This window comes from Scardinius erythrophthalmus (genome assembly GCF_964197995.2).
Source record: "Scardinius erythrophthalmus genome assembly, chromosome: 23".
Lineage (NCBI taxonomy): Eukaryota > Metazoa > Chordata > Actinopteri > Cypriniformes > Leuciscidae > Scardinius > Scardinius erythrophthalmus.
Genome location: NC_138243.1, coordinates 26,930,514 through 26,950,156, shown reverse-complemented (window position 1 = coordinate 26,950,156; position 19,643 = coordinate 26,930,514). Strand labels below are relative to the sequence as shown.

At 35.9% G+C, this 19,643-nt stretch overlaps 1 protein-coding gene across 2 annotated transcripts in view; it reads left to right on the top strand.

The window, feature by feature from the left end:
• The window catches only part of mctp1b (multiple C2 domains, transmembrane 1b), a 35,263-nt gene extending 18,932 nt beyond the window's left edge, over positions 1 to 16,331 (top strand). For both annotated transcript variants that reach the window (XM_081354769.1, XM_081354768.1), the window contains 13 exons: positions 50 to 236; positions 866 to 959; positions 1,784 to 1,886; positions 4,151 to 4,253; positions 4,612 to 4,713; positions 4,842 to 4,916; positions 7,432 to 7,551; positions 9,212 to 9,331; positions 11,396 to 11,452; positions 13,352 to 13,461; positions 13,575 to 13,684; positions 14,310 to 14,407; positions 14,489 to 16,331. In XM_081354769.1, the coding sequence (XP_081210895.1) occupies positions 50 to 236; positions 866 to 959; positions 1,784 to 1,886; positions 4,151 to 4,253; positions 4,612 to 4,713; positions 4,842 to 4,916; positions 7,432 to 7,551; positions 9,212 to 9,331; positions 11,396 to 11,452; positions 13,352 to 13,461; positions 13,575 to 13,684; positions 14,310 to 14,407; positions 14,489 to 14,560 (1,351 nt within the window). In that variant the 3' untranslated portion in view covers positions 14,561 to 16,331. The remainder of the gene's footprint in view (positions 1 to 49; positions 237 to 865; positions 960 to 1,783; positions 1,887 to 4,150; positions 4,254 to 4,611; positions 4,714 to 4,841; positions 4,917 to 7,431; positions 7,552 to 9,211; positions 9,332 to 11,395; positions 11,453 to 13,351; positions 13,462 to 13,574; positions 13,685 to 14,309; positions 14,408 to 14,488) is intronic.
• The last annotated feature ends 3,312 nt before the right edge of the window (positions 16,332 to 19,643 follow it).

Sequence of the window (19,643 nt, the reverse complement as noted above, 5' to 3'; positions counted from 1 at the left end):
TTGACCTATAAGAAGTTAATGTGTTGAGGATGATGTTTAATAATTTTAGATGTCAACTGGACCTGTCAAAGTTGAGCCGAGAGAAGACACATAAGCTGGAACTTGAGCTGGAGGAGGATAAAGGGACGCTGGTCCTGCTGGTGACTCTCACCGCCACAGTCGCCGTCTCAATCTCTGACCTGTCCGTCAACCTACTAGACAACCCACACGAACGCCAGCAAATCGTTAAGAGATATGTAAGTGTGACGGCTAAATTCCTGACATCCACATCAGGGTCTGCACAAGTGTTGCTGATAACTGTTTCCTCTGAGAGAGACTAAGTTGTCCTCAGAAACGGGTAATATCCACCCTGTAGTACACGTCTGTGACCAGAAGGGGGCATAAGATGACCACAGTCCAGTGCACTACTGGATTAACGTGTTCTCGTTCACAACTGGACGATGGTGGAGTACCTCAGATGAAACAAAGACGGAGAGAGAGACATCTCGGAGTTGTCTGTCCTCTCTATTCACGGTTTTGTCTTTGTCCTGCCACTGTCCCCTGGAGGGCCGGTCAGTGAACGGCTTACAGAAACTCACCACCAATGCAGACTGACCTTCTTTCATAACAGCTGCATAATGAAGATGTATTCGTGAGAGCCACCAGATAATCTGGCGTGGCGGCTCGATGGTTTTGTCTCAATGTCCACGGCCGAGCGGCTTTGACGTGGACACAAAACTGCTCGCAGACTCTGACAGGGGATTAGAGAAAGTTAGGGCCAAAATAGAGCTGTCAGAAACATATGGATGTATTACTGCTCGCTGTGAATGTAGTGCTGGGCCTCTCTGATGTGCTTTTGTTCTTTTTTTTTTTTTTTTTTTTTCAGAGTTCTCTGAGGTCTTTCTTTAAACTGAAGGATGTAGGACTCGTGCAGGTAAAGATCCTGCGGGCCGAGGGGCTGATGGCTGCTGATGTCACAGGTAAAATCACATGTCACTTCCTGTATTCACTTGTGCCCAGTGGAACAATAACCAACATTCCTACTGTAAACTGGATGGTCCATAAGACTCTTTCCCAAGCATTTTTCTTAATGTTTTAGTGAGGTCAACGCCTCAGTCTCTCTCTTCAGGAGGTGGAAAGATGACTGTCTGAAAGAGAGGAGTCTTTTAATTTCGTTTTTTTCTTACTCATGAGTTTATCTAGTTCTTTAGGTTTGCTGTTCTCTCAGGAGCGGCCCACACCTCATGGGCTCTGATTTCACGGTTCTTCTAATACCACACCATGGTGGACAAAAAGCTTTAAAAAGCTTTTGCACACACACACACACACACACACACACACACACACACACACACACACACACACAAAAATATACAAAAAAAAGTAATTTATTCCTGTGATCAAAGCTGAATTTTCAGCATCATTACTCCAGTCTTCAGTGTCACATGATAGTAATAGTAATCTATTTCAAATAAAACATTACAAATGTCTTTACTATCACTTTTGACTTTAAGGACCCAAAGCTTTTGAATGCTAGTATTTATTAAAATACTGTGGAGAAAGAGAGGGGATGGTTTTATAACATTGTTGGCCGGACATCTTTGGCACAAGACACGGCATTGATGCTCTACCAATTTCAAGCTGTTTTAAATAAATGCATCATTAATTATACTATCAAGTAAAAATACTTAACTAGAAATGTATTATAGCTACAGAGTTCAATATTTAATTTAATGCATATCATATTCATATCTCAGTTGGGAATTTTAAACTAAAACCTTTTGAATGCAACATTGTGTTTCAGGAAAGAGCGACCCGTTCTGCATTGCCGAGTTGTGTAACGACCGTCTGCAGACACACACGGTCTACAAGACACTGAACCCCGAGTGGAATAAAGTCTTCACCTTGTGAGTTCATTACGCATCTGCTTCCAACAGAGGACGAATTAAAATATTCGCAGCTGATGAAGTTGTTCTGACACCTGGAGTCAAACATGCAGAGTGGATTGCATGTGCAAAACCAACAGTCAGCTGCAATTTGCCTTGATTGTGTAATATATTACATGAAAATGCAGTATAATACATTCACATAATAATACATGAAAATGTATCCCATTTACTTTATCATGAGGGGAGAAAATGGCTATAATGTAATGACTTTCAAAAAGCTTGCATAACCACGGGTATCAAAAAAATGTATGGTTACACTTTATTTCAATGGTCCACTTTAGACACTCTACTATCTATAAGTAACTTTGCAACTACATGTCAACTAACTCTCATTAGTAGACTATTAGGTTAGGGTTAGTTGAATTACTACTTGGTAGAAGTTTACACGTAGTTGCAAAGATACTGAGTCAGTAGAATGTCTAAAGTGGACCATAGAAATAAAGTGTTACCAAATGTTTACATTTTCTGCAGAAAATCTGAATGGTGCAATAGACATCATCATGACTCTAAGATGCTAAGCTTAGTTGTTGTTGCAGAATGTTTTGGGCTGGTTCTAGGTGGTTTCTTACCAGCCCAGTGAGTCAAAGGATGTTTATGATATTTTGGCCCATAGATATGACTTGGTTTTAGTGATTTAATGAGAGTATCACCAATTATCTCTCAACATGATAAACATAACATTATGTCATGTCATAATCCTTGTTTCATTCACTTTTGTTCGGTATCGTAAATTAATTCTTCTAGGTCATCTATCAATCAAACGTTAGTAAATTATATTAAAGCACACATAAATAAAAATGCTGGAACGGAGGAATCAATACAATGCTGTGACAAAAAAGAAAGTCTGTATACTGAGATAAGATTGATTATTTAATGCAAGTCTATGTATTTTTATTGACTATTTTATTGACTGCCTTTTAAAAACCAGTTGAAAGTCGATCACTTAATATAAGTTATAGCACACCTTTATTTTTTTTAAACAGCCTCATGATGTAAGATATTATTCATCATCCAATCAAATCCTTAAGTCAAGCACTGCCATGAATAATTACAAACACTTTCCCTCAGAAATACGTCAAATTATGCCATTGGAATGCGTTGATGTGTTTCATGTTGACTTTAGTATAGTTATAAATGCAATATTGTAGTCAATATTAACTCTTTCCCCGCCAGTGTTTATTTTATGTTTTTAAAGCTTCCAGCCAGCATTTTTGATCATTTTCACAAAATGATCAAAACAAACTTTTAAACTGCTTTAATAAAAAACATTTTATTCAAGGTTCATGCAGGAACGTGTTAAAGGGAAGGCCAAAAAATGAAAACTCTGTCATTAGTTACTCGCCCTCATGATATTCCAAAACTATAAGACTTTCGTTCGTCTTCATTACACAAATGAAGATCTTTTTGATGAAATCTGAGAGATTTCGGTAAGAATTTACAATAAGGTTTCATTAGTTAATGCATTAACTAACATGAACTAACCATGAGCAATACATTTGTTACTGTATTTGTTCATCTTTGTTAATGTTAGTTAATAAAAATAAAGCTGCTCATTGTTTGTTCATGTTAGTTCACAGTGCATTAACAAGATTTGAATCAAATATTAGTAAATGTTGAAATTAACATGAACAAAGATTAATAAATGCTGTATAAGTGCATTTCATTATTAGTTCATGTTAACTAATGAACCTTATTGTACAACCAAAGTGTTACTGAGATTTCTGTCCCATCCATTGACCGCTACGCAACTGACCCTTTCAAAAAGTTAAACGTTAAACCAATCCATATGAATTGACTGGTTTAGTCCAAATTTTCTGAAGAGACTCGATCGCTTTATATGATGAACGGACTGAATTTATGCTTTTATTCACATATAAACATTCATCGACTCACACATCAGTCGTGGTAAACAGAAGCTCAAGCATGTTCGCTTGACGTGCGAGAACCAATGAGGTTCATTCTCATGTTACGCAGGACCAAATTCAATCTGTTCGTCATATAAAGCGATCGAGTCTCAATTCACATGGATTAGTTTAACGATCTGAACTTTTTGAAGCGTCAAAGCGGTAGTTGCGTAGCCGTCAACGGAGAGACAGGAAGCTCTCACGAACGAAAGGGTGAGTAATTAATGACAGAATTAAATTTTTTTGGTGAATAGAAATATTTCAAGGTATTTTGTTTGGTGTTTGATAACAAAAAGCTCTCTCTTTTTAACCCCGCAGCAATGTGAAAGACATCCACTCGGTGCTGGAGATCACGGTGTACGACGAGGACAGAGATCGCAGTGCAGATTTCCTGGGCAAAGTGGCCATCCCTTTATTAAACGTAAGTTCGCCCCATTCAAGCTTCTCCAAATTCTTAGATCCACGTGTGTTTTTAAAGGCGCTTTTATAGTCGCGTTTGAAACAAATAGCCTCGGCGGAAGGCGAGATTGATGGTGGCGCGTCTTTAAAAGCGCACACAGCTGGGCCTCCCGGTGCCTGGGTAATGTCTCGATGACAGAGGGATGCTGGTAATGAGCAGGTACTTGTCAGAGTTGGAAACGCTGGAAGGAGGAGGTGGGGGGGGGAGGGAATGTGCGGCTGGCTGTTTGATGCTGCCGCTGGGAGATCAGGGGTCAGTCGAGGAGGGGGGTCCGCTGGGGCTCTGCCAGACAGCAGGCTGTCACGTCTTCTTCACACAGATCCGCAACAGCGAACAGAAGGCCTACGTCTTAAAAAACAAGGAGCTGACAGGGCCAACAAAAGGGGTCATCTTTCTCGAAGCAGACGTCATCTTCAACGCCGTAAGTGTGCGCTGGATGTTGTGTCTTTTGTTTCTTTTTTCACACTGTCGAATATGCAATAATTATTGATGCATAGAGAACTCCGGCACTAATTAAAACAAATCATACGTGCTTCGTTTCGCTTCAAGGTGAAAGCCAGTTTGCGGACGTTCGCTCCACCAGAACAGAAGTACATCGAAGAGGAGGCCAAAGTCTCCAAACAGGTAATATGACAACAATATAACTATTCTTTAAAAAGGAATAGTTCACAAATGATGGCACCTCTGTCATTATTTACTCCCCTTTGTGTCGTTCCAAACCCACATTATGGAATGTAATTCTGTAAAAGACAAAGGGATCATTTTGGAAGAATCACTAAATGGCTTTTACGATACAAAGACACTTTAAAGAAAAGGACAAGAAACCCCAAAAAGTAGTTCAGATGACTCGTGTGATGTATTAAAAATGACGACACCAAAATGGCATTTTTGAATTGTGTATAAGAATGTGGGCTAGTCGCAAGCTTCGTTGTAGAGTTTATCAGTTTTTAATCAGGATTATTAATTTACATTATGATTCTCACTATCTATATATATATATATTCTATTTTCAATTTAGTTAAAGGTTTAATAATTTTATCATTTTTATTGCTTATTATATTTATAATTTGATTATTTATTAGTTTTTATTAATTTTTATTTCAGTTTTAGTTTTTTTAGTACATCAAGTACAACTATGAAAATGAGAAATGTTTCCTTTGCAACTAGTTGAAATGAAGTTTAATATTTGTAAAATTGTATTTACTTTCAATTATCATTTATTTTATATAAAGTAATATAAATGTTTTATATTTTATTTTAGTTAATTATAATAAACCTGCTTTGGAAAACTTATATTGCGAAAGTCATATGGACCACTTTTATGGTGCTTTAGTGATCACTTTCTTTGTGTGTGTGTGTGTGTGCCTACTTAACTATATTTTGGGGACAAATTTGTACCCAGAAGTGACCAAAACCTGACAAAATCTCCAAAAACCTCCCTTTAGGACATCCTTTGCAAAACTGGTATAAAAATAATTTTTTAAACTTTATAAAAAATTAAGTTTTTTAAAAATGTAAAAATGCAGAAAGTTTTGTTTGATGGGTAGGGTTAGTGTAAGGGGATAGAAGATACAGTACAGTATAAAAACCATCACATCTATGAAATGTGTGTGTGTGTGTGTGTGTTAGAAATCTCTACATTTGTCTTCCATAGATAAAATAAGAGCATACGGGTATGAATTAGGGGGCGAGTAAATAATAAAACAGAATTTTTAGGTGAACTGTCCCTTTAATCCGATGGCTGCAATCAAATCAAAATCACCCCAACGAGGGCCGGCGGTCCCATGCCCGCCACACAATAGGCCGACGTGTTTGGGACAGGGGGCACAAGTGCTGAATCGCAGCGTTTTCCCCCTTGCCCTGCCGCTCTAGGTGTTGAATAGAAATGTCAAGCCGGCCCTCATGAGAGGAGAGGGGCCACCCCAGAGGGCCCGGCTGCGGCTCTACGGCTGGGCCTGCTCATTGTCCTCTCTCTCAATGTGCCTGCGTGACAAAAGCGCTGAATTGGAGGGGCTGGGCTGAATCAGACGCTGTCACAAAGCTGCGCATTGAGCAGAACAGACCGATTCTTCAGTCCTTTATGCCCGTCTCAGTGAAGAGTTCAACCGTGGATTCAACCCGTATATCTAACCCCAGCTGTCAGTCACACCATCACTTATGGAGATGATTACATTTGCCTCGTGTTTTTTTTTTTTTTTTTTTTTGATATGCTCAAGTTTTACGCACCTTTTGGGGTGGTTTGTGTAAATCATGCTTACCAGAACATAGTTGTTTGATTTTCTTTAGTTCGGCCTTTGATGGAAGAGATAATAATATTTATCTTTGATTTTCATTAATATTATTTTATCTTTAATATAATAGAAAAATATTAAGTAACTAAAACTGTTTTTTAATGTTTATTCTGTAAAATGTTTTTTTTTTATGTAATATTTTGTATTTATTTCGTAATATATACACATAATATATTAAGCTGCACAACTGTTTTCAACATTCATAATAATCAGAAATGTTAGAATGATTTCTGAAGGATCATGTGACACTGAAGACTGGAGTAATGATGCTGAAAATTCAGCTTTGATCACTGGAATAAATTAAATTTGAAACTATATTAAAATAGAAAAGTTATTTTAAATTGTAAGAATGTTTCACAATATTAGAGTTTTACTGTATTTTTGATCAAATAAATGCAGCATAAGAGGCTTGCCAACCCCAAACTTTTGTGGGGTAGTGTATTGTTTTAATGTTTTGGTGGAATACAAAATATAATAGAATTATTATGATTCTGAAAATATAGGTAAATTATATCAAATATTTCCATGGCATTCAGGAGTATCCTCAAAGCTTAAAACAATTGTGAAAATGTACTTATAAAATATTTTTTATGATTATATGAAGGAACTTGAATATTCTTTTAGTTTCAATGTCACAAAATTCTATTAATATTATATATATATATATAATATAAATTTACTATATGATTATATTTTGGTAATATATTGGAAATAATATTTCCAATTCCTTGGTATCTTTAGGAGTATTGCCATATAATGATCATTATTGTTTGAAGAGGGTGTGTTGTGGTTTATATCTAACAGTACGTGTTTTGGTTGAATTTCTCTCTCATATTTCCTCTTGTCAGCTGCTGCAGCAGAATTTTAACCGAGTGAAACGCTGCATCTTCTTCCTCATTAATGTGGGCTCCTACATCAACAGCTGTTTTCAATGGGAGTCGCCCCGCAGGAGTTTATGTGCTTTCTTGGTAGGTGGCAAAACTCTACTTCTAAAAACACACAAACAAACAGCCAACCACAGACTTACACCATATTGATATGACACATTCTACTCAAAGAAACTCAAACTCACTTTAGATAGATAGATAGATAGATAGATAGATAGATAGATAGATAGATAGATAGATAGATAGATAGATAGATAGATAGATAGATAGATAGATAGATAGATAGATAGATAGATAGATAGATACTTAGATAGATACTTAGATAGATAGATAGATAGATAGATACTTAGATAGATAGATAGATAGATAATGTGAGGGTGTTTGGTGACTCTTGTGTGTTGAAGAGCTGTGATGTGTGAAGTGTGCTCATAGCTTAGCACTGAAGAACCCTTCAGCTAAATCGAGTAGATGTGATCTCTTAGACGACGTCCCGCTGTGACCTCGTGCCCGACCTCACCCCGCACCCCCGCCTGCCCGTCTCTGAACACCTCAAGAGCCCTTCACACGGTTCCCTCACATTCACACACTCTCTCCTGTACCTGGAGGAGGCGCTGTAGACTCTCAGTCTCTCCAACAATAGATTCACTTTGCTATTTTCATCTGTACCTGTTCTTGAAAATTAGCTGACCGAGATTTGACCTTCCACTTTAAAAAGTGAAGTTTAGATCGGGTTTACAGCTACGACTTGATGCCTAAAGAGATAGTTCAGCCAAAAATGAAAATTCTGTCATCATTTATTCACCCTCATGTTGTTTTAAACCTGTATGAGTTTCTTTCTTCTGCTGAACACAAAAGAATACTATGAAAAAGTACAAAAAAGAAAAAAAAATGCATTAATTAACATTAAATAACTTTTGTGTTCAGCATACCTCAGCATACTCATACAGGTTTGAAACAACATGTGGGTGAGTAAATTAATTTTCATTTTTGGGTGAACAATCCCTTTAAAGTACAGTTATACAATACTATATATTTTTCAATATTATATACAGTATATATATATATATATATATATATATATATATATATATATATATATACATACATACATACATACATACATACATACATACATACATACATACATACATACATATGTGTGTGTGTATATAAGTACAATATTGTGAAATATTATTATAATTTAAAATAACTGTTTTCTATTTTAAAGTATTTTAAAATGTAATGTATTTCATGTGATGGCATTACTCCTTAATTCTTTGATGAATAGAAAGTTCAGAACAGCTTTTTTTTTAATAGAAATATTTTGTGAAAAAGTATTTTACTGTTCACTTTTGATCAATTCAATGCATGAATAAAAGTATTATATTCTTTAAAAAAAATGGCTTGGCAATCATAAACTTACACATTAAGAATAACAACTATATTAGTATACTACTATATAACTGTCTCATGGTTGATTGCTTTATTAACTTGTATGTAAGTGTGTTAATGTTGATTGCTTTATTAACTTGTATGTAAGTGTGTTAATGTTGATTGCTTTATTAACTTGTATGTAAGTGTGTTAATGTTATTAAAAATGAGATGATATCTTAAATGTAGGAAGTTATATATTTTTGTGAAGTTATCATTTGGACATTTACTTGGTGGAAAATGGAATTGCAAAACTTCTGTTAGTCCGTAAAATAATTCTCTTAAATGTCGCATTGTCCTGATTGTTTAGATCTTTGTGGTGGTGGTTTGGAATTTCGAGATCTACATGGTCCCGTTGTCCTTGCTTCTGCTCCTGACCTGGAATTACTTCCGGCTGACCTCCGGGATGGAGCCGCGCGAGGGAAGTGTGGTGAGTGTTTCTACGAGTCTAACGATTGCTGAATTTGTGACATTTATCTCGAGCTCATTTTAAGCACATGGCCGTTGTAGGCCGTCACAGGAAATTGAAACGTCTCCCCGAACCCAAACTAGCTTTGATTATTTGAACCGGCCATCAACTATTCCAGGTCAATAAACAGCTGTGTTATATTGTGCATGTTTATTTTTGTAAGATGTGTGCACAGCTGGAATTAAATGTTTTTATTCCAATTACTTCAGGTAATTAAAAGTAGCACAAATATACGAGCTTTTAAATGTGCCATTCCACTTACCTGGTGTATTTACTTATCTCATTTTCCAATTAAATTGTGTCAAACTAATTTCATGCCATCGTGAAATGTTGCCAATCACTCTAAGGGTGTAGGCAAAACTCCCTGAAAATTGATTCAATTTTAGTTGTTCAGATGGCGTGGAATGATGACTTTCAATGAGCGCCATTTCTCGAGAGGGTGTTCACTTCCCAATTAAGCCATCAAAATTTTAATTAAATTTTGATTCAGGAGTATCCGGTCAAAGAGTCAGTAGCGATATGCATCAGATGAATCTCAAAACAATAAAATAATAATTTTCCACTTCTTTACAAATTTAAATATGGAATTATCATATTGACCAGCATGAATAAAAAAAAAGAAAAAAAAGTATTGCTTTTTTTGTGAGCTGGATTTCAGCTGACGGACACATGACAGACACACAGAGAGAATCGTTTTCACTTTCAGAAGGAGATTGACACAAATATACAGTCTGTCACAAATGTGAGTCGTATGCGTGTATGTTTTCATATGTGGCCTAACGGCTAATAAATGGCGGAACAGTTGCCATTAAAATGCTATCAGTCTGCATATGATGCAACGTGAGTGTTTAAATGACATTCTAAACTCGCCGGAGGAAAGTGTTATTGCTCAGAGGTTGATCTTTCATTGCTCAGGAGACATAAGGAAGTCTTCATTTATGTTTCATTTAGATATCAACTTCGTATCAGAAGTTGAAGTTAAAATTGCTTATGGAGAAATACAAATGAGACGGTTATTGACACAGAGTATGAATAGAAAACAGGTTTCTAATGATTGTAAAATTGTGATTTACAGGCCTGGAAAAGTCAGGAAAAATGTCAACATTTTAAAAGACTGTTTTTCTAACTGATAAAATTAAGATAAAAAAAAATATTTTAAATGCTATTATTTTTATTGTGTTTTTTTATCCATATCAAATCATGCATGCCTTGAAAGAATTTGATAAGAAATGTTTGAGTTAATATCAGGATCTCACTTTTGTGAATTGTGATTCAAATTTATATTGACTTTTGCAGACTTTGGTATCTTTGGTAGCGCAGTTTGAGATCTCGTCTGAAAATCTAGAGGAGACGCATGTGAAATGACGGAAGCAGGAGAGCAATATATATTTGCTCTCCATTTTAACTCTTTTCTCACCAGCACTTTTGATCATTTTCACAAGTTTCATGGCCCCCAGAATATTTAGTTTTATGAATATATAATCATGCAATAGAGAGACTCTGCTTAAAAAAAGAAAGCTTCATGCATTCTTTTTTTTTTAACACTCGAATGTGGGTAAGTTTCATTAAAAAAAAGCAACATTTTGATCAAAAAGCAGAGAAAATCAAGTTTTTGTCAAAGACCATCCAGATTGGATTTAGAACAATGATCAAGATGAGTAGATGGAGTAGATCGAGTCCATCATCACCCTCAAAGCTTCACAGTCCTACAGCTCATCCTGGGTCGATAATTCATTCAGTAACATTAGCCAGTTTTGATTTACATGCTGTTTAATGTTGATGATCTTGTTATTTTACATATGCATCTGCTAACATATGATATTGCTACTGATATCTATAGTTTCTCTGTACATTCAGTACTCTTTAAGAAGATGTCATAGCGCCCCCAATTGTATAACGGTGAAAAAACACGGAAAGCCGGAAATTTCTTTCAATGGTGGGGTAAGAGTTAAACTGCTTTTCCTAGCAGGAACAACTGAGATTTCAGAGATCGCATTTGTGATTTTTCTTATTGTTGCTTCATAGCAAGCGATGGAGGACCTTCTTGAGGATGTGGATGAAGAATATGACAAAGATGACAAGGTAACCATACATTTCATTATTTCCTCATTCCCCATTTAACTCATTAAGACTCTTCTTTCCCCTTGGTGACGCGCAGTATGAGAGGATCTCTCTTGGCCGGAGGAAATCTAGCCTTGTTTCTCTAGAATAGCACAATCGTTCGTGGTCTTGTGCGTTGAGCTGAAGCTCTATGGGACAGCTAAAGGTTGGCGCACGGACACTCAGTTTAATATATGTGTCAGTGCTTTATTTTAATTGCACCTGAGGCTTGCGTTGCCAAATATACTCAACATATCCCAGATGTTTAAGTCCAGCCATTCTTCGCGTTCCCATAACCCTTTGTGCGCCACAAGGCAGCCATTAGCGGCCTGACCTTTGACCCTGGGAGCTAACTTGGGTATTTTGGCACAAATGACCTAGACACCTGTTTTCCATTCATAAGGACCCCTCATAGGCCCGGACTAAGCCTGGACATATGTTTGCACTTAGCTTACCGCCGGCTGGTCATGAAAATACGCCGAGGGTTGGTATCGCTCTCCAAGCTTTCAAAAATTGTTCCTGTTAATTTATGGGGACAATTGATTTGTTGAACTCCGACTCTGTAAGTTGTCGGAGAAAGAATAACACATCTTGCAGCCCGTCCCATTGATTTGAGGCCTGGGGTTGAGAATAAATGCTGTCATTATTGCGTATGCATTTGTGTACAAGGGCAACATGATGAAAAACACAAGCTAGTTGGTTTAAAGCGATAATATTTTATTAAAACATTAGATCACACATTAAATACCCATAAAATTGTGTAATTAAAAATCACGTTGACGTATATTTCCTGTTGGTACAGGAAGTTGGGATCAAATGTGATCAAAATACAGAAATATTGTGAAATATTATTATTCAGTGTCACATGATCCTACAGAAATCATTCTAATATGCTGATTTGATGCTCAAGAAACATTTCTGATGTTGAAAACAGTTGTGCTGCTTAATATTTCTGTGGAAACTGACACATTGTCAGGATTGTGTGATAAATAGAAAGTTAAAAAAACAGCATTTATTTGATATATATATTTTTTTTAAAGTTATAAATGTCTTTACTGTCAATTTTGATCAATTTAATGCATCCTAATAAAAGTATTAATTTCTTTAAAAAAAACTTTAACAATAGTGTAATTATTTATTAATCATTATATAAAATCCCTATACCAAACTGCCTCTCTATTATTGCTTTACTATTAACTGTATTTTTATACGTTAACATTAGCAGATATCTTTATTATACAGTAGTAACTTATTTATTGTTATGAAAGGACTGGGAATTTTTATCATATGGACATTTACTAGAAAATGGAATTGCAGCCTGGCTATTTTCCTACTTGCTATTGAAAATATATTTATGTTTTTGGTCCTTTATCTCCAAAGAAAACTTAAAATTTGAACTCTCAACACTATATAACATACTCAAAAACGCTAAGAACAATTAGAAAAACAAACACCAGGATATGGAATAATCACAATTTGAATTTGATTGGCCAATATTTAAAATGTAACTTTTAAGATTTCCATTAGAATTTGATTGAGATTAATTTAGATCTAATGTTTAATATGATTCTGTTTGGTTCCAGGGAGTTGTGTGTCGTTCAGAGGCCCTCTCTTCCATATTAATGAAGCTGCGGTTGGGATTGGAGACTCGCTGCTTTTGTGTTTAGCTACACCAACTAACCTTTTAGTCTAAAGAGAAGAGACACCAGCTAGCAAACAAAAGCTTCCCCACCCCCACGTCTTTCATTTCTCTTATCAACTAAACTCATATTACCTTACTAGACGATTTCCTACAGACCAAAGCACAACTGTCAAAAATTTGTAGTACTAACGACTCAAAATGAATTCTAACTATCCGGGTGTTGTGCACCCAAACAACAGGACTCGGAAAAAAAAGGTTTCTTGGACAAATTCTACGCGGTTCAAGATGTGATCATAACGGTTCAGAACGCTCTGGATGAAGTGGCCTGCTTTGGGGAACGAGTGAAGAAGTGAGAAGTTTGGATGTTATTTCATACCTTTGTAGCTTCCTTATTGTATTGATTTCATGTAATGAATGCATTTTTTTATATTCATTCTCATGCTGTTCCTCTCTTTTTTTTAGCACGTTTAACTGGTCTGTGCCTTTTCTGAGCTGGTTAGCCATAACAGTGCTATGTGCCGTTGCCACACTAATATACTTCATCCCACTACGGTACATTGTGCTGGTCTGGGGTGAGAAATCCTATTGCTCTTGTGTATTAAACACTTTTCCAATGGTTTGCCTTTCAAATGATTGCTTAGTCTGTTGAAAAGAATAATATACTTTGCACAGTACTTTTTATATATAGATATCCAAAACTACAGGTGTTCGTTTGATCTAGATCAGATGCATTTCTCTAAAGTAGGGATGCACAATATATCGGCATCGGCCGATATATGTTCATTTTTAATGTTATCGTTATCTGGCCAATAAAAAAATGTGGCCGATAATATTAAAGCCGATAAATAATGGATTATTTCCTTCAGCTGAGACACTTCAGATGCCACTTCAGTTCGCCATGGTGGTTTTGAATGGCTTGAAATATGATTGAAATCGCTTCAAAAAAGGAAAATACAGTTAAGTGGAACATGCAAGTCTGTCATATAGGCTACATAAAATTAGAACGAGAACATAATTGTGTGCTTGGGACATGGATTTTAATGGTTTATCGGCTTTCAAATGTAAAGAATTATCGGTTATCGGTATAGGCCAAAATTTTCATATCGGTGCATCCCTACTCTGAAGGATTTTACATATACTGTGTTCTTGCATTCAGGTGATTAACTAGGATATGAACAATATGCATGTCCCACACAGGTATCAATAAATTCACCAAAAAACTGCGGAACCCCTACCACATTGAGAACAACGAGCTGTTGGACTTCCTGTCTAGAGTTCCATCAGACATTCAGATGGTAAGTTATTGATGATAAGTGACACATTTTCATTCTTTTGCACATGATTCGTGATTCATTTGTGCAAAATCTTCTCTTCAGGTTCAGTACAAAGAGCTCAAACCGGAGAACACTCAGAGTCCCAGCAGGAAAAGGAGGAGCAACCCCAGATAGATACTTTACATTTATATTCAACAGCCTCCAAAGAACTGCTCACGGAAAATACACTGTGCAAAGACTTTAATAAGGAGATTGTTTGAAAGAAAGAAATATTTATATAGTTTCTTTCATTATTTAAATAAATTGCACAAATATAATAGCACAAAAATCAACTGTTGTTCATAAAATGTACTTTTAATTATTTATATACCCATTTTTACTCACAATCAGTGTCTTGAACATTTTTATAAAAAGAAAGCACAGTAAATTACGTGGGGAAAAATGTTGCAAGCCGAATTTGAACTTGCATAGCCCACGTGAGCACCACTGCTCAAAAAACATGTGCCTACCACTTGGTCATAGCTTACTTTTTCAATCCGTTGAGTCTATATAATGTGTTTTCGAGTGCAAAAATAACAGCTTGAGAGTGTTTAGCTTTCACAAACTTCTGCTCAATTGAATGTAGTGTATGCAGCTGGTTCAACTTCAGCTCTGACCACTGCGGGTTTTCTAGAAAACACCCCCAAAACTTTACAGTGAACTTTGCACCATTGAGGTTGCTGTTCATGTCATAATTATTTTATCCACAAGCACATATTTTATGGAGAAACTGCATGCTGTGCATCTGAATCGAAATATGTGTGCATGGAAAAAAGTGACTGTAAATATACGATGTGGAAACATTATTTATGTTGGTCTGGACGTTGACAGATATGCTATATGATAAATGATGAAATTGTGTTTTATTGTAATATCTGTACATTACAGATTGCTGTTAATGAGATGAAATATTTCTTTATGGTATATGAGCATGTATAATTCTTAACCAGATGTACTCGAGGAGAATAATAATTATTAGTTGGAAAACTTTATACAATTTCCAACTGAGAACATTTGTGCTTATTCAAAGAAAAAAAAGGCAGTAGCTTTGACTTTGCATGTTCATACAGGGCTGGAACCAACCAATGAAAACCTCTCTCTGTGAACTTATGGTTATTTATGTTTTTGTATTTATTGCTCTTCTGAAGTCATGATGAAACATCTCAACAAGAAATCACATTTGCGACCTATTTTACTTCTGTAAAACTGAAAAACTTGATTTTATCCATCAGGAATTTATTGGATCAACTCTCAATATGACTTTTTTTAGCTTGCCACAATGTGCACTAATGCCACATTCACAATAAGACCAGGAATGTGTATTAAAAGAGTAAATAGGGACCATTTTGATTTATGTTGACTTTTAAGTAACCACACCCCAAAGAAGAAAATAAATTCATTAATTAAAAACAAATTAATACATGCAATTAAACATGGTGCCAAGGGGTTTAAAGTGCATATGGCATTGCATAATCCAGTATTTACTCCTTGTGTAAAATGTAGATTGTTAATCATTTGTCCAAGAGCATCCAATTAACTAATCCAGATTAGAGATACAGTATGTGTGAATTGATGCATTTTTCAGGGAGGGACAGTAAGAGATAATGAATGAGTCATCAGGTGGAGTTTTGTGACTACATTAACACGTACATATGGGCAACTGGAGGGTCCATCTCCCAGTTACAAATGAAAGGTTTATAATTAGTTTCTTTAATCTCTGCCTTATTAAATAAATGCTTCTTTGGGAATCAGGACAGACTAATTGAGCTATGAAGGGCATCTTTTTAAAGTAGCAAAAGAGCAGTCTCTCCCATGGCCTGGGCTTTTAAAAGAGATTAATGAGAATTTAAAACGGTCTTGGGTTTCCCTTCTCACTCCACTTCAATAAAGACCAATGCAATTCTCCACAATGTTTCCATTGATGGTTTAAAGATCTAGAAGAACACAGATGGTTGGGTAAACTCAGCTGTAATGTCTGTTTTCGCACAATTAATGTCAAGTTCAACAACAGATCTATATATATTGTTGTATATTATTCTATATTATTATATCACGATTAATCAATTTGGCAGCACTAATATACTAATTAAATAATATTATATATGTATATATATATAATTTAAATTGCAGTAATTAGACTTTTGTTTTGCATCAATGAAATTAAATGAGGGGAAATGTGCTTAATTGGTAAAATGGTACTAAACAAGTAATTAAAACTCAGTGAGTGTTTTAGTGCAATTTTCTGACGTCATGGGATCACAACACTAAGAGATAGTAAATCTTTTTATGTTTTTTTTTTTTGTTTTGTTTTTGTGTGCGTTCCCGAGATTAGACCTTCCTTAACATAATGCCGAAAAACCGAAGTCTCTAGGTGGTCTGGTTGAGGAGGAGATAGAAGTGCAAGATTGGTGCGCACAGACAGAACAGAAATCATGAGTTAACAATCGCAATTTTGTCCGTTGGAAAATTGCGCTAAACATGGTTTGCATTTAAATGTGTTGTATCCATGCCACATATGGGGGATTTAGCATTTGATCAAAATATAATTTTAACTAGTGCAGTGCCCATGCAAAATCAGTTAATAGTTAAGGTCATAATAGCCCGTTTTAGCATTGAGATCAGGCTATGTTTGACTACTATCCAGTTAACGACCGATAAAACAACGTTAAGCACAACAAAGGAGAACACAAACTGCTAACTTGGTTGTTTCAATGATGAAAAGTAAGGATGGCTTACACTGGAAAGATGGGTTCGAGAGATATGCGAATGACACACACACACACACACACACACACACACACAGAGAGAGACGTTCCTGTAATTTATAGATAGATAGATATAACTAATTTCTTTCTTTTGAATTTGGTTTGAAAAATGATCCAGACATTTTGTGAGATTAACCTGTCTATATTGATCGAATACTGATATTGAATATAGACTGTATTGAAAATATGCATTAATATACAGTTTTAAAACAAGAGAAAAGAAAACCAAAATTCTAGTCAGCACTAGTCATCAGTCAAGTTTCATCATATCTTTGCTTGCTATCTGGAAACCCAGTCACGCACAATACTAAAACATAGCTCTGTGCGAGCAAAATGTATACTCTTCTCCTGTGCAACTCACCAATACTATTGAACTGCAGTTCATTATTCCTCAAGAGCTTGAAGCTCATCCCCACAGCTCAAACATTACGCCCCGGGCAGGATTCAACACCCCCTCAGGCTCAGATACCCCACCGGATCATAAAGGGTGGAAAAAGGTGAAAAGTGCAGGATGCAACCTGGAAATCACTGTCAAGATTGTATTTACAGTGATTCAACTCATTGTGTAAAGACTTGCTTATATGCTGAAAGAAATAGTAGCAGCACATCTCTCGAGGTTTGTTTGCTCCTCTCACACAGTTTCCAGAAAACAAAGTGGTAACACTTTAATCTAACTTATAATGTCACCACTGCACATACAAATGACATGCTAAACACCAGCACTAACACAATGCATGATGCTGAAACGAGTAAAGCAACAAATTACAGAGTAAAACACGCCTATATAATGAACCATGCCTTGTTCATCTCCATACCTCATCCCTACTGATCAGAAATACCAAAGACTGTGGCATGGATACAACACATTTAAAATTAATAATGGTCCATTCTGTATGTGGAACACGTACTGTAGCAGCGGTTGGAAAGCAATGCATGAAAGCTGCCCCCAGGTGCTGAGCAGAATATGAGCACTGGCACCTCTGCGGGTTCACACAAAGTGCTATGCATCTAATTGCTGGAGTGTCCACTCACAGTCTCCGTGTTTCTCCTCGGCATACTAATGCACTCACGGCTCCGCATGCGATGAGTGCCAGTCTGGCCTTGCATACTCCTGGTGTCTGTAGAGCTGATTAGGGGGGATTTTAGCCATAGCTGGAGAGCTGTGCAAACAGAAGAAACAGACTGCTGAGTGTTTGCAGATTAGGTTATTGTTTAGATCTGCTGGCAATGCTCACAATGTTACCGTTTCAGTCGTAGATAGTAGATCTGACGTACTGGATCAAGTAGGATTAGAAGGTTAAGAAAGGATTACTATTGACTTTGAGTTGAGCGTTTACTATTCTTTAGGTTTTAGGTATTTTGGTTTGGTCAGTCTCACAATACGCCAGTCTATGTTAGCAGTCATTTTCTGCAAATTGTTGGTAAATATAATATTGTTGATGGATAATAAACACAAGCTTGGCCCAATTAAATTTATTTTACTAGGAATTGAGATAAAACATGAGAAAAACCCATAATTTCCATCCAAACTCAACCCAGCCCAAGGTTTAGTTAAGGTCAAGGAACTACACATGACAGCAAACTGTCTTTCTTCATTGACAGTCTTTCAAAAATAGCCGTGTATCTACAAAATAGGGAATTCTGAATCATTTGCTCACCCTCGTGTTGTTCCAAATCTATGATTTGTTCTTCTATGAACACAAAAGAATATATTTTGAAAAAGTTTTTGTCTACAATGAAAGTCAATAGGGTTCAAAACAATGACAAATGTCTTTTTTAGGTGACCTATCCCTTTAAGGCATACAGATTAAAACTGTCTGCATCTATTTTTGAGGTTCAGATAGAAAGCATTCTGAAACTTGAAAGGGGAAGCTACAGTCAGTTAAAAATGCTGACAGCTTTTTAACCATGCCTTTCCTATACGGACTGCTCTGGTAAGCACGCTTTCTGATCTGTTATACAACTACGCAACCGATCGAAATTTTGGGATGTTTTTGTTGTTGAAAAGTGCTCTAAATTGATTTAAAAAAAGAGAAACATTGATAATGATAATAAATGTTTTTGAGCACCAAACCAGCATATTAGAATGATTTCTGAAGGATAGTTTGACACTGTAATGGCTGCTAAAAATTCAGCTTTTCCATCACAGAAATAAATTAAAATTTTAAATATATCAAAACAGTTATTATAAATTGTAATAGTATTTCAAAATATTTCTGTTTCACTGTTTTCTATTCATCAAATAAATGCAGCCTTGTGAGAATAAGACACTTTTTCAAAACCATAAAAAGACTTACAGAGCCAAAACTTTTAAAGTGTAGTTTAAATATAAAAACACATCAGTTTTATAATATTTTTGTTCTATAATAAGTAAACACTTTCACCACATTTTATTTTCATTCCTTTCCATAACCTCTCTATACTCCAAAAACATATTTGTATCAGTATTTTTC